This window comes from Ursus maritimus, unplaced genomic scaffold (genome assembly GCF_017311325.1).
Source record: "Ursus maritimus isolate PB19 unplaced genomic scaffold, ASM1731132v1 scaffold_5, whole genome shotgun sequence".
NCBI classification, from domain to species: Eukaryota; Metazoa; Chordata; class Mammalia; order Carnivora; family Ursidae; genus Ursus; species Ursus maritimus.
The window spans coordinates 31951805-31965164 of NW_024426663.1; the positions used below are offsets into that span (position 1 = coordinate 31951805).

The window sequence follows — 13360 nt, forward strand, 5'->3', positions numbered from 1 at the left end:
GTTAGGATAACTACTATCAAAAAAACCCCACAAACCTCCCCCACAAACCAGAAAACAAGTGTTGGCAAAGATGTGGAGAAACTGTAACCTTTGTGTACTATTGGTAGGAATGAAAATGATGCAGCCACTGTGGGAAACAGTGTGGTGGTTCCTCAGAAAATTGAAAATAGAATTACCATATTATCTAGCAATTCTGCTTCTGGATGTACATCCAAAAGAACTGAAAGCAGGGTCTTGAAGAGATAAATGCATGTCCTTGTTCATAACAGCATTATTCATAATGACCAAAAGGTGGAAGCAACCCAAGTGTTCACCTACAAGAGGAGTAGGTAAAATACAGTGTATACATATAATGGAATATTATTCAGCCTTAAAAAGGAAGGGCATTCTGACACATGCGACGATGTGGATGAACCTTGAGGACATTATGCCAATTGAAATAAGCCAATCACAAAAACAAATACTGTACTGATGCCACTTATATGAGGTATTTAGAGTAGTCACGTTTGTAGAGACAGAGGTAGAATCATGGTTGCCAAGGGCTGAGAGGAGAGTGAGGAAGAGTTTTTTGCATGGTAGAAATTTTGTGAGATTGAGAAAGTTCTGGAGATTAGTTTTACAACAGTGTGAACCTACTTAACGCTACCCAGCTGTTCAGTTACAAATGGTTAAGATGGCAAATTTTATGTTCATGTTAGATTTTACACAATTAAATTTTTTTGGAGAATAAGATTAGTGTGGACTAGAATCAACTTCCTGTGTTCTAAAGGTGAATAGTGATAATTACACTTACTGCGTACTTACTGTACATCCTAGAAGCATGATTTGAATTGGTTATTTAATCCTCCCCCTGTGAGGTAGGTACTAGTATTATCTCCGTGAGTAACCAAGGTAAAAAGAGGTGATGGAACTTGACCTAAATTTTTGAACGTTAGTTAGTAGTGGAGCTATTTCCAGGCAGTTTGACTTCAGAAGCTGGAGTCATATATACTTCTTTTCAGGAGAATGGTTAGGTATGTTTCTACAATAGTTAGTGGTTAGGAGTGTGTTTTTCTCCCCCATTTGGATTATTTTGCTCCCTTGTACTTTCATAAACTTTTGAAACCTTTTTTTTTTTTTAGATTTTTATTTATTTATTTATTTATTTATTTATTTATTAGAGATTAGGAGCAGGGATGGGGGAAGGGGGAGAAGCAGACTCCCCACTGAGAAGGGGGCCCAACTTGGGACTCGATCCCAGGACCCTGGGATCATGACCTGAGCTGAAGGAAATGCTAACCAACTGAGCCACCCAGGTACCGCTTTTGAGATTTTTATTTAATTTGTCAGCTGAATTCTGTTTCATACAGGTAGATGATTAAGAAAAGAATATGAATTAGATAATTGCATTTTTATTGCTGAAGTGGTGCCTTTGTGACCCCCAACTTAAATCTGTTCCTTCAGGGCAGGATTACAGTGATTACTTCAGTTGGAGTCTTAGGAGATCTGGTGAACATTCATAATGTGAAAGGAATACCAAGTGAAACTTTTTATGAACTAAGACTTACGAATTCATCTAAAAATAGCAATCCCTTATATATATTATCACTGGCTATAAATTGTGTATCTTATTTCTTTTGAGCGCTCTGAGTAGATAGCACTTTATTGAGATACTTTATCTGGCTATTGCTTCCCGTGAATATAGGGAACTCATAATAGCCTATCTTCAGTTTTCAATCCCTTCTCCTTTCCTTTGAAAGAAACACTATCTCTTGAGAAAATGTGGAGAGTTCCTTGGCCTGGATAAGACAGATCATGTAGCTGTCTTGAAATATTTGGATAATGTACGTTTATGGTATTTGGACTTAACAATTGTGACAAAAGCAAGTGATAGAACTAAAACCTTTCTTTATAGGTTGCGGATTTGGATGATGAATTTGCTGACTTGGTTTTAGGAGAATTTAGTGAAAATTTTGATTTGCTACCAGCTGAAAAGGTAAATTTTATTATTCATTTACTTTGATGAAGTTTTATTAATAGGATGTGGTTTGATTTCTCTGCCTCAGGTGTTTTGTTTTTTTTGACTTTGCATAGCATTTGAATAGGCTGACTAAATTAGGAGAACAGTAAGGTAAAGTCACTATTAATACAAGTACTTAAATAATGGTAGTGCTTTACTATTGTCATATGTGCTTTATAAAATCAGAAATTGAATCTTTTTTACTGCTGTTGAGTCAGCATAAGTTAATTATTCCTTTGCAGCATTTTCATTGTGATCATTTTTCTGAGTAGTTTAGGGAAATTATAGGTAGAAATTTTGTTTCAAAAATTTATTGGTTTTGTAGACTGCTGCAATGATTATTTTTCTCACATTTTTTCTGAATATGATTTAATTTTTCTTGGAAGCTCATTACAGGTCTTTATTTTTTTGTTTTCTTTTCAAATATATTAAGCCAGAGAATAGGCATGTTTTAAATAGTTATAGTAATTGAATTAAGACAGATTTCTTCAAAGCATTTCTGTTATTTTCTACCAGAGACCTTCCCCCATGAATTTGGCAAACTTAATCTTTAGTTTTCTTTATGAAACAAGAGTTACTAAGTAAAGTTGTTTTTTTGTTTATTTGCTTTTAAGTAAGCTCTATGCCCAACATAGGGCTTGAATTAGGAACCTGAGGTCAGGAGTTGAATGCGCCACCAACTGAACCCGCCCGCAAGTAAAGTGTTTTTAGGTGGGAGTATTTATAAATGGGGTCCAGAATGAGCCCAGCAAATTTACCTAGTTATTTTTCACAAAAGAATTAAGAAAAACACGAGTCTCTAGATTAATTTTGAGCCTTTGGAGTTAGAAATGGAAAAAAAGTATTTTTATTTTGAATGAAATGCCGTAATTATTGAAATTTTTTATTGTTTAGTATTCGAATGTTAGATGTGATGTTTATTGTGCCCTATAGTCACATGATTTCTGTTTGCAAAGAGTTTATAATCTAAAATTGACCCACCATGTCTCTTACCAGTAGCTTACAAGTACACACAACCTTTTCTTGGCTTGAGATCTTTCAAATTTGATTTCTACTTTGATTTCTCATTTTCCTTTGTATTTGATTTGGTGTGGGTCTAATTCCTTGGAAAAATTGTAATTCATATTTATGTTTTTAATTTCTGGTCAGTTCAAAGTATATTCATTTGAGAAATATTTTTGAACACCTGCTTATTTTAAGTACTTTTCTGGTTTCTGGGGATTCAGCAGTGTTTTTATGGGATTTGTTATAATGCTTATATGGATTTTATATTATGATGGGTGGGGAGACAGACATTAAACCTTTAAACATATATCAAAGGTACCAAGTAGTGATTAATGTTATTAAAAAAATAATAATAAAGGCCTTAAAAAATGATGGCCAGTATACTGCACACGGAATGCTTACATCTCTGCTTTATAGCTACAGACTGCAATACACAGAGTAACACTGGCTCAGACAGCAGTGCCTGTGCTTTGTGGAAGTGCCCTGAAAAACAAAGGGGTTCAGCCCTTGTTAGATGCTATTACCATGTACTTGCCTTCACCCGAAGAGCGCAACTATGAATTTCTGTGAGTATGCAAGTAATAGATTTAAATCTTACAGCCTTGAGAAAACAGGCAGATAGGTCTTGTTTCATGAATCACCATTTTTTAAATAACATTGGTGAAGGATATAATTGTAAATAATATAGAGCTATATGAAATTTTATTTGAAAGGTATATTTGTCAATGTCTTTTTTTTTTTTTTTAAGATTTTATTTATTTATTTGACAGAGAGAGAGACAGCCAGCAAGAGAGGGAACACAAGCAGGGGGACTGGGAGAGGAAGAAGCAGGCTCCCAGCAGAGCAGGGAGCCTGATGTGGGGCTCGATCCCAGGACCCTGGGATCACGCCCTGACCTGAAGGCAGACGCTCAACGACTGAGCCACCCAGGCACCCCTGTCATTATCTTTTGTAACCTCCTATGTTTACAGATGGAGGTAGAATGTCTGGCTTTTTTGCTGTATAAAAGTACAAGTGTTTATCATGTTGTCTTGGTTAAAAAAAATAAAAAAAGCAGTATAGTGAGGGTGTTTGATAAATTTTCTGTAAATACGTTTATACTACTTTTCAAGATTTTTAATAAGCTCAAAATACTTTCTGGCTGTGAAGACAGGTCATCGTTTTACTTCTCTTGTCACTAACAGCTTTGTACTTAGTAATAAATCCTCTAAAATACGGGTGAGCATTGTGCAAAATGGCAGGCAGGAATGGACTTTAATCCTTTAAGTAGGACATTATCACTTTTCATATCTCTCAGTTGGAGATGCATTAATAGTGATTATGAGCATGGTCTGTGTACTGCCTGGATCCCAGCTCTTCCAAGTTATTTAACCTCTCACCTGTAAAATGCAGAGAATAGGACCTATCTCACTGGATTGTTACAAGAATCAAGTGAGTTAATATTGATAAAGCATATGGAACAGTTTCTAGTATATGGTAGACTGTAAGTATTTACTAAAGTTAAAAGTTGGCGAGAACAGGGATACGATTGGAAAAGTTCTGTAACAGAAGTGTCTCGCCTACTTTGAGTCGTGGGCTTCTTTGAAACTAATGAGAACATGGAGCTTTTCCTCAGAAAAATATGTACCTACGCACAGAATTTGGCCATTTCAGAGGGATTCAGACTTTCTGAAACTTAACGCGCACTAATTTAAGGACATCAGTCTGTAAGAGTGTTGGCTGTGTAAACAAGTTCAAGTTTATAGTGTAGATTTCTATGGTTATGTGATTGGAGAGAGGGTGGGAGGGAATGAAAGTAGTAATTGGAAAGCATCTACCTGTATGTATGCCCTGTGCAGGCTTTTATGAGAAGTGGTATGATGTCCCTAGGTCTATTTTCTTAGGAATGAACTCTATGTAGTATAATTACTTGCAAGTAGAGGTAATATTTGGGAGAGAATCCATTATTTCTAGTTTTGAAGAATCAATGATAAGATCTCCACTAAATAATTCAGTCGAGTGGAGGAAGGGAGGTGATTAGTACGGACATTATTTAATCAGTCTGAGTAGCTAAACTAGAAGATACGAGGGAGGACGTTAAGGTTAAGTTTGTAGAATGATTCTGATCTGTATAGATACATGGGAAGTATATTTTAAAGGCTTTTCTGGAATGTCTCAATTTGTAGGCAGTGGTATAAGGATGACTTATGTGCCCTGGCATTTAAAGTTCTTCATGACAAGCAGCGGGGACCACTGGTGTTTCTGCGCATTTACTCAGGCATAATAAAACCCCAGTCGGCCATTTATAATATTAATGGAAACTGCACGTAAGTAGAAGCTTAGGTTATTTTCTAAAACTGCACTCATTTCTTTAAAAATTCTTTTACTAATACAAATCATGGTTTTTACAGGGAGAGAATAAGTCGTCTTCTTTTGCCATTTGCTGACCAACATATAGAAATCCCTTCCCTGACTGCTGGTAACATTGCTTTGACTGTTGGCCTTAAACATGTAAGTGACCAGATGGTTTCTTGAGAAAATAATAGCTTAAATGTTTAATTAGAAGCAGATATTTTGCAGTAGCAAAAACCCACAAATAATCCAAAGAGCCATCAATAGCGGGATAAAGAATATTGTAGCATATTCATCAACATGGTTGAATCTCATAGTAGAAAGAAAGAAAATTACAGAAGACTATGAACAGTATGGATTATATTCATGTGAAGTTCAAATTCAGGTAGAAGAGTAAGTATATTCTATTCATGGATACATACCTTTGTTTTAAGTTTAATAAATATTTTGTTATTGAGGTTTTTTCCTATTTCAGTCACTGCTGACAGTTTAACCTTATGACAGTCCAGATAGTAACTGAAGATATTTTGCCAATAAAGGCTCCACGAGGGCAAGGATTTTAGTTTCTTTTGTTCTGTCTCTTTAGTTCCTAGATCAGTGCCTCACACATAGTAGGTGGTTCATAACTTCTGTCAGTTGAATGGATGAAAATAGTTGATGCCGTGTGTGTTTTTGCTAGGTTAGAGCTATAAGGACATTTCATTTATATATGGATTAAATTGAATACATTTTCTCATTAAACTTTGGTATATTTGGCATTTAGGATAACCATTGTTACTATGAACATTTTTTAAAACTCTTTATGGTTAATTGCAGGATTCAGGATCCGTTAGTATAAAATTTCCACAGTCAGGGCATCTGGGTGGCTCAGTCGGTTAAGCGTCTGCCTTTGGCTCTGATCACGATCCCAGGCTCCTGGGATTGAGCCCCACATTGGGCTCCCTACTCAGCAGGGAGTCTGCTTTTCTCTCTGCCTCCTGCTTATGCTCTCTTGCTCTCAAATATATTACTTATTAAAAAGATTTTATTTAATAAAATTTCCACAGTCCAAATATTGAACTTCTAGCATTGAAAATGTCCTCTGTCCTCCCGAAGGCATGAGCTCCACGTACGTATTGGAAGGAATTACAGAAGTACATTTGAAATATTGCTTCAGTAGGAATATCTTTACAGAGAAGGAAGCTGGCACAGAACTTTGTAATATTTAAGTTTAAAAGTGAAATTACAGTTAAAAAATGAACTGGCGTCTATAAGGAAGCTATCAATTTTGCATAGTCTAGAGATTCTAGTTAATTGTTTATTTTAGTTAGTAGAGGATTTTTTTTTGTAAAACAGTAATAAATTTTTACTGGTGGTAAAACTCTATAATGGACTTCTAGTAGAATTAACCTAGTTTGACACGATTGAAAATTTAGGAAGGTACATTTGTTTAACCAGATAAATTTTGGATGTGTAGTGTGTATGTGAGAGTGTGTATTTTATTGTTAGGATTTTATAACAGTATTTTGGAATTCTTACACAAGTTAAATTAGCTTTACCTCTGTGAAGTTATAATGAGCTTTATGAATTTGTCTCGGTTTTAAGTTCTGTTGGAAGTGTCACATGAAAATTTTTCCTATTTGGTGGATCTTGGTGGAAGCTGAGTGCTTGTCAAGAGCCTGTTTTGTTCCAAAGCATCTTGTTTGCTTACAGACTGCCACTGGAGACACCATTGTCTCGTCCAAGTCCAGTGCATTAGCTGCAGCTCGTCGAGCCGAAAGGGAAGGAGAAAAGAAGCATAGACAAAACAATGAAGCAGAGAGACTTTTATTGGCTGGAGTGGAGATTCCAGAACCTGTTTTCTTCTGTACCATAGAGCCCCCTTCAGTGGCTAGGCAGCCAGGTACAAATAGTTTTAGTGTATTAATTAATTAGTGCTCTCATGATGTAGATAGAAATATTTACATTATACTCTCAAAAGATTTCCTACGTGATTCGAGTTCAGTTTTATCAGAATTTATGGGTATTGTGATTAGTCTCGTTTTTTATTTAAGATGTTTTGATTTTTACAAACTCCTTTTATTTATTCTTTTCTTAGATCTTAGCCATTTTTTGCATATCATAGTCTTCCTTACTCTTGTTCTTGTGGTGCTGTCTGTGTCATTCTAAGTAACTCGTGTCAGGACTGCCCTTCCAGTTCCAATAATTGATTAGATAGTTACCAATTCATAACTCATTCATTTTCTCATCACCATTTATAAAATGCTCCTTTTCCTTGTTTTCTAGCTCATCCTTTAGAACTCAGTGAAGTTACTTACATACTATAGTTAATGTTGTTTGACGTTTTTGAGCGTTGTGAGCTTCGTTCTTTAGCCTGTTTACTCAGATATCTTTAGTGCCTTCTCATTACTTACAGCACAAGCCCAGACTCCTTAATGTGCTATATAAATATCATGATTTCAGCTGTATTATTTCCAGTTAGCTTTGGTTACATATTACAGAAGCCCCCTCAAATAACAGTTGTTTTAATGACAAAAGTTTATTTCTTTCCCTTGTAAAATATGTCTGGAGTCGGTAGCCCAGGGCTTAGAGGGTGATGTCATCAGGCACCCAGCCTCCAGTTTTTCTGCCCTGACTCTCTGAGTGCATAGCTCCTATCCTTAGTTATTAGCACAATTGCTGCTAGGGCCTTTGGCATCACAGTAGAGTTCCTGACAGAGGAATGGAGTAAGGAAGAGGAAGATGTGTCCCTTTCCCTTTTAAAATTTCTTCTGTGTCATTGGCTATCACTTAGACATATGGCCACTCAGTTGCAAGGGAGTCTGATAGATGCAGTCTTTTAGATAGGCAGCAGCAGAATAGAGCGGAAGACCACTAGCAGTCTCTGATACCAGTCTTCTTCCTGGCCTCATTTCTTGAAACTTCCTCCTTCATTCTGAACCCTCTTCTTTCACCAAACAAAAATAAAATAGAATACTCTCACCTTATACTTAACATAATAAACTCGTTCCAATTTCCTGAAAATACCATGCTCTTTTTGCATTGCTGTTTCTTTTAATTTGTTCTGTCTTATGTTATGATGGCATGCCCTGACCTTGTCCACCTGGAAAATGTTTACTCTTTCTTTAGAAAATCTCATCTTAAGCATCATTTCTTTTTGAGGCTCTCACTGATTTCCTATATTAAATTTTTGAAGGACAAACCTAGTTCTACAGATGGTATCAGAAGCCATTTTTGCCCCTTGAAAACAATTTGGACTTACAGATGATGAAAAAATGAAAGCAGCCATTTAATGCCTCCCCATGTCGTCTTGAGTACTGAGGGGGTAAAAAAGGGAAAGATCCCTCGCCAAGTTAGTGAGGAAAGATCCCTCACCAGTCTAGCTGGAGTTCACACAAAAGAACTCTGAGTACTGTTCTAAGAGAGCCTGCAAATACTGAAGGGAGCTAGGTCTGTGCTTGTCCAGTTGGTAAAGGAACAGCGATTAAGTGACAACGAGTGCGGAAGCAGTTTTCTTCTCAGCTTAAAATGCCCTGAGGCCAGCTAAGTGTAGTCTTGACTGCAGCGGAGGGTTGGGCTGCGCAGTTACATCAGAGTTCACCCATGCTAGTCATATCAGGTGTAGTCAGGTACTGTAGAGCAGGGGCTGCTCGAACAACATAGTCGGAGTTTTTAAAAATACATTTGAAAGTCATTTCAAACATGGTGTGAGTATGTGAATTCAAAGTGTGGGACTGCCGTTAAGTTGCACCAGCCAATTTTAAATCTAAAAAAGCCTCAGCTTTTAACTGCTTGAGGAGAAAAAGTGTAGTGTCCGAAGTAAGTCTGATTAATGGGCATTAGCTTAGAGGTCCTAAGCCGCGCAGGGGAGGGGACTTCCTAGAGTCTCCCTTGGAATTCTTTCACACAGATCTACATATTCTTTTTTCTGGCCTTCATTGTATTTACCCCGTAGTCCTCCTATTTTAGCACGTGACACCCAATAAACTCCTGAAAGATAGACTTATAAATATTCTTTATAAATATTTTTGAGTGAATTTGTTTATATGCAGTAAAGTTACTATGTTTTCATTCCAAAAGCCCTAGCGTCGTATTATTTCTTTCTTTGAAAGTCTGAAAATAAGATATTATTTAAAATAATGCCCCTTAGCCTCAATGTGTATAATACATCTCTTGGAATTCTTGTTAAGTGCAGACTCGGATTCAGTCTGGAATGTGAGATTTTGTATTTCTAATAGGCTCCAGGTGTTGCCAGTGTTGCTGATCCTTGATCCCAGCTTTGGGATATCAGGAGTCTAGAAGAGCACTGTGCAGTGGAAACACAACATCCACTGTAACCTAAAATTAGAGCCACATTAAAAAAAAGTAAACTGGCAAAATTAATTTTGATGGTACATTTTACTTAACCTAGTATATCAAAAATAGTACCATTTCAGCATATAATCAATATAAAAAATTAATGAGATATTTTACTTTTTTTCACATTAAGTCTTTGAAATCTAGTGTGTATTTTATACCTAGAGCACACATCAGTTTAGACTAGTAATATCCTGATGAGATGGCTCATGACTACTACTTGGACAGTGCATGTCTAGAAATTTATATCCCTAAGACCGCTTTAACTGTGTGACTGATAAGGTTGGTTCATTAATCCATTGCTCAGCTCTTTTCTTGAGCCACACTTTCTGTCTGTGAAACTTCTAACATCTTTTGTAGAGAGGGAGAATACACTGAACAGTTGATTGTATTAAAGTGTCACTTGACTTAAGAGGCTATATTTAACGTTTATAATTAATATATTCTTTCTCTTCAGGTGTGATAATTCATCATAGAGTGATCGTTTTAGCATCTCTTTATTCATGATGTAATTTAGTTGCCTTTTGCCAGTTTCTCATTATCGCTTCTGTTTCTGAAGGCATTTTACTTTTTTGTCAGCTCCTAGATTGATTTTTGTGAAACATAATCAGGTGGTTATTGTCCCAGTTAAAACCCTTCAGTGGCTTCCCAGTGGAGATCCAGACTCTTCACCCTGGCTTACAAAACCTTACATGATGTGATTCCTGCCACACCTTCGCCTCCTCATCTGATGCTACTCTCCCTTTTGCCCCCTAATATCCAGCTACCCTGGCCATCTTGTTATTTTTCCATTAGCAAAACCATTCCTTGCACAGCCATTTCCTGTGTCTGGAATTCTTTTTCTTCGGGATTTTGCATGCAAGCCATTCTTTTCTGTGTCTTCATCTAAATTGTCTTGGAGAGGCCTTCCCAGATCATTCAGTCTCAGATAACGTTACTCCTATCACTATCTTACCATCTTCTTTTATTCTCTACAAACCATTTATAGCTGTTTGAAATGTTCTTTTTCAAAATTTGTTTGCTTGTTCATTTTTTTCCCCATTTGAACATATGTCACATTATCTAAAAAATGAAATGTAAAAATAACAGTTACTGTTTATCCCTTAGATTTGGATTATGCACTGAAATGCCTTCAGCGTGAAGATCCCAGTTTGAAAGTGAAGCTGGATCCTGATTCTGGACAGGTATGCATTTTATTATTTAATCCCAGAAATCTTTCAAATAATAGTATGTGTATTTAAATGCATATATCTAAAACATGATTGGTTCATGCCCCTGAAAGAAAAAACTTTCTCTTTTGGTTCTCTCATGATAGAAATTTCTGATTATCATGTTGACTGTCAAGCTATTAGTTTCTCGGTATAATTAATTATACCTCACTTACCTAAAGCACTCTATCATTTCAGCTTTCCAGAAGACAGCCTTTTGCGAAATTTTGAAATAAGGTTCAGCCCTAAGACAAAGTCTTGACCCTCTAACGCTAAGGTTTATAGACTCAGCATACTAAAGGGAGGGTGCAAAGGTGCTTTTAATGTCAGTAACTCACCTAAGGTGGGGGAGAAGTGACTGCTTACGTCCTAACACCGTGGGAGGAAGTGGAGCTAACATAGGTGGTCAGAAGTTCGTGTATATTACATTACAGTAGAAGAACACACGTTCCATCTGCGTCTTCTTAGGAAGGCAGGTAAAGTTCAAGATTTTAGAAAAAGTTCCTTTAAAAGATCATAAATTTGTCTTTAAGGATAAACTGATTTAGTTAATCTTTAAAACAGGATGTATTTTATTTCCCAAATTCCAGCTAAATGAGGTAGTAATTTAATTAATGCTGAAAGATACAACAAGCAGTTAAACTTTTTATTTAAAAAAAAAAACCCCTTCATTTAAAAAAATGCCAATACATGTTTGTTTTAAATAGCAACACACAAGGGTACAAAGTCCTAAATTTTTTTTTAAGATTTTATTTGAGAGAGACCAGGAGAGAGAGCACCAGCAGGGGTGGGGAAGAGGGAGAAGCAGGCTCCTGCTTAGCTGGGAGCCCGATGTAGGGCTCAGTCCCAGGACCCTGTGATCATGACCGGAGCTGAAGGCAGACACTCAGCTGACTAGCCACCAAGATGCCCCACAAAGTACAAAATTAAAGTTTCCCTTTTTGTCCATTCTATTTTACGCAGGTAACAACTGAAAATGTGAATAACGTTTCACACTACCAAATGTCTTCTGTTATGCTGTGTTATAAATCACAGTATATTTCTTACACACACACACACACACATACACACACACAGATATAGATTATAACGAGTCATTCTATTTGTATTGTTCTACAACTTGTTTTTCCCAAATAATCCACTTCTTTAACTTTATATTAAAGTACAGCAATTGTACACAAAATAATCCTTTTTGTTGTTCCTTACATTTATAATTCTCTTATAGTGAAGGGATAAAATTAGAGCCAGCCAAAGGAAGAGACAAATAGGGCAGAATCTGGGGGAGTTCTAAACGCCTGTCTTCCTTCATCTTAAAGGGATGTGTTAAGCCTTTTGATAAAGAGTATTGCCAACCAGAGAGGCTCACCCCAGCCCTGGTCAGAGTTTTTATTAAGGCTGGATCACATACTGCTTATGTGGTTGACATTTAGTTTCTAGTACCTCCTATAAGTTGAGGCTGCTACCTTTACTCTCCAGGTTGGAACTGATAGGGCAATTCCAAAGCCCACATCATAAATCACATCATTACACAATCTGGTGGACAAAGCCCCCAGACAAACAGATACTTTGCCAGGCAGCATCCTGCCCTAAAGATAACATACCAGTAGCTAAAGACAAGGGCCATATCTCTCTTTGGGTGAGGTTAATTCTTCACTACATAGGTGGCATATGAATAAGATTGAGCAAGTATGGATTCCTTGCACTGTACTTTTTCTCATACACAAAGACCTTCTTAAAGAATAACAACCATTGTTCTACAGAAATTTTCTAAAGAGCATGCATTGGGCACCTCAATTGGTTAAGTGTCTGCCTTCAGCTTAGGTCATGATCCCAGGGTCCGAGGATCGGGCCCCCTACCCTCCACCCCCTACCCTGCTTTGGGCTCCCTGCTCAGCAGAGAGCCTGCTTCTCGCTCTCCCTCTTCCCTCTGCTCGTGCTCTCCCTCTCAAATAAATAAATAAAAATCTTTTAAAAAAATAAAAAGCCTGTCTTGCTTGGTTTTGATACAAATTTTGCTTGCTCTAACAAAGGCCCTAAATAACACCAGTTCGAAGAAGATAAAAGTCAGTTTCTTTGTTGAATAAAGGTCCAAACTAGTCTGAAAGATTTGACTACTCACAAAACTATAAGGTCTCCAGGATGAGTGGAAAATACCAGTGTGGTTGGGAATGTTTCGGAAAAGGTTATCCTCTTCACCCCCCAGTTAACAAGATGTTTCCCTCATCTGCATGTTTCAAGACCGTTTGCTACACCTTCAGTAAGAGAACAGCTTTATTCTTTTTTTAAAGGTATAACCCAGAAGTTGCCAGCATCCGTTACATTCCTGTTCCATTGACCAGAACTAAGCTATATGGTTGGGAAGTATAGTACTAGCCAGGTGCTACCTGCCTGATTAAACTATCTCATAATAAGGACAGAATAGCCTGGCAATTTACTTTTTAAATTAAAAACATTTTTTTTTCTTTTTATCTGAGCTTTATGC

The 13360-nt window shown here is 36.8% G+C and overlaps 1 protein-coding gene across 11 annotated transcripts in view; it reads left to right on the forward strand.

The window, feature by feature from the left end:
* GFM2 (GTP dependent ribosome recycling factor mitochondrial 2) overlaps positions 1-13360 on the forward strand; it is a 67611-nt gene that overhangs the window by 38008 nt on the left and 16243 nt on the right. For all 11 annotated transcript variants that reach the window (XR_005832469.1, XM_040622185.1, XM_040622186.1 and 8 more), the window contains 6 exons: positions 1895-1975; positions 3422-3570; positions 5170-5310; positions 5395-5494; positions 7028-7217; positions 10778-10854. Coding sequence is in view for 10 of the 11 variants with exons in the window: in XM_040622185.1 (XP_040478119.1) it covers positions 1895-1975; positions 3422-3570; positions 5170-5310; positions 5395-5494; positions 7028-7217; positions 10778-10854 (738 nt within the window). In the remaining variant the exon portion in view is untranslated. The remainder of the gene's footprint in view (positions 1-1894; positions 1976-3421; positions 3571-5169; positions 5311-5394; positions 5495-7027; positions 7218-10777; positions 10855-13360) is intronic.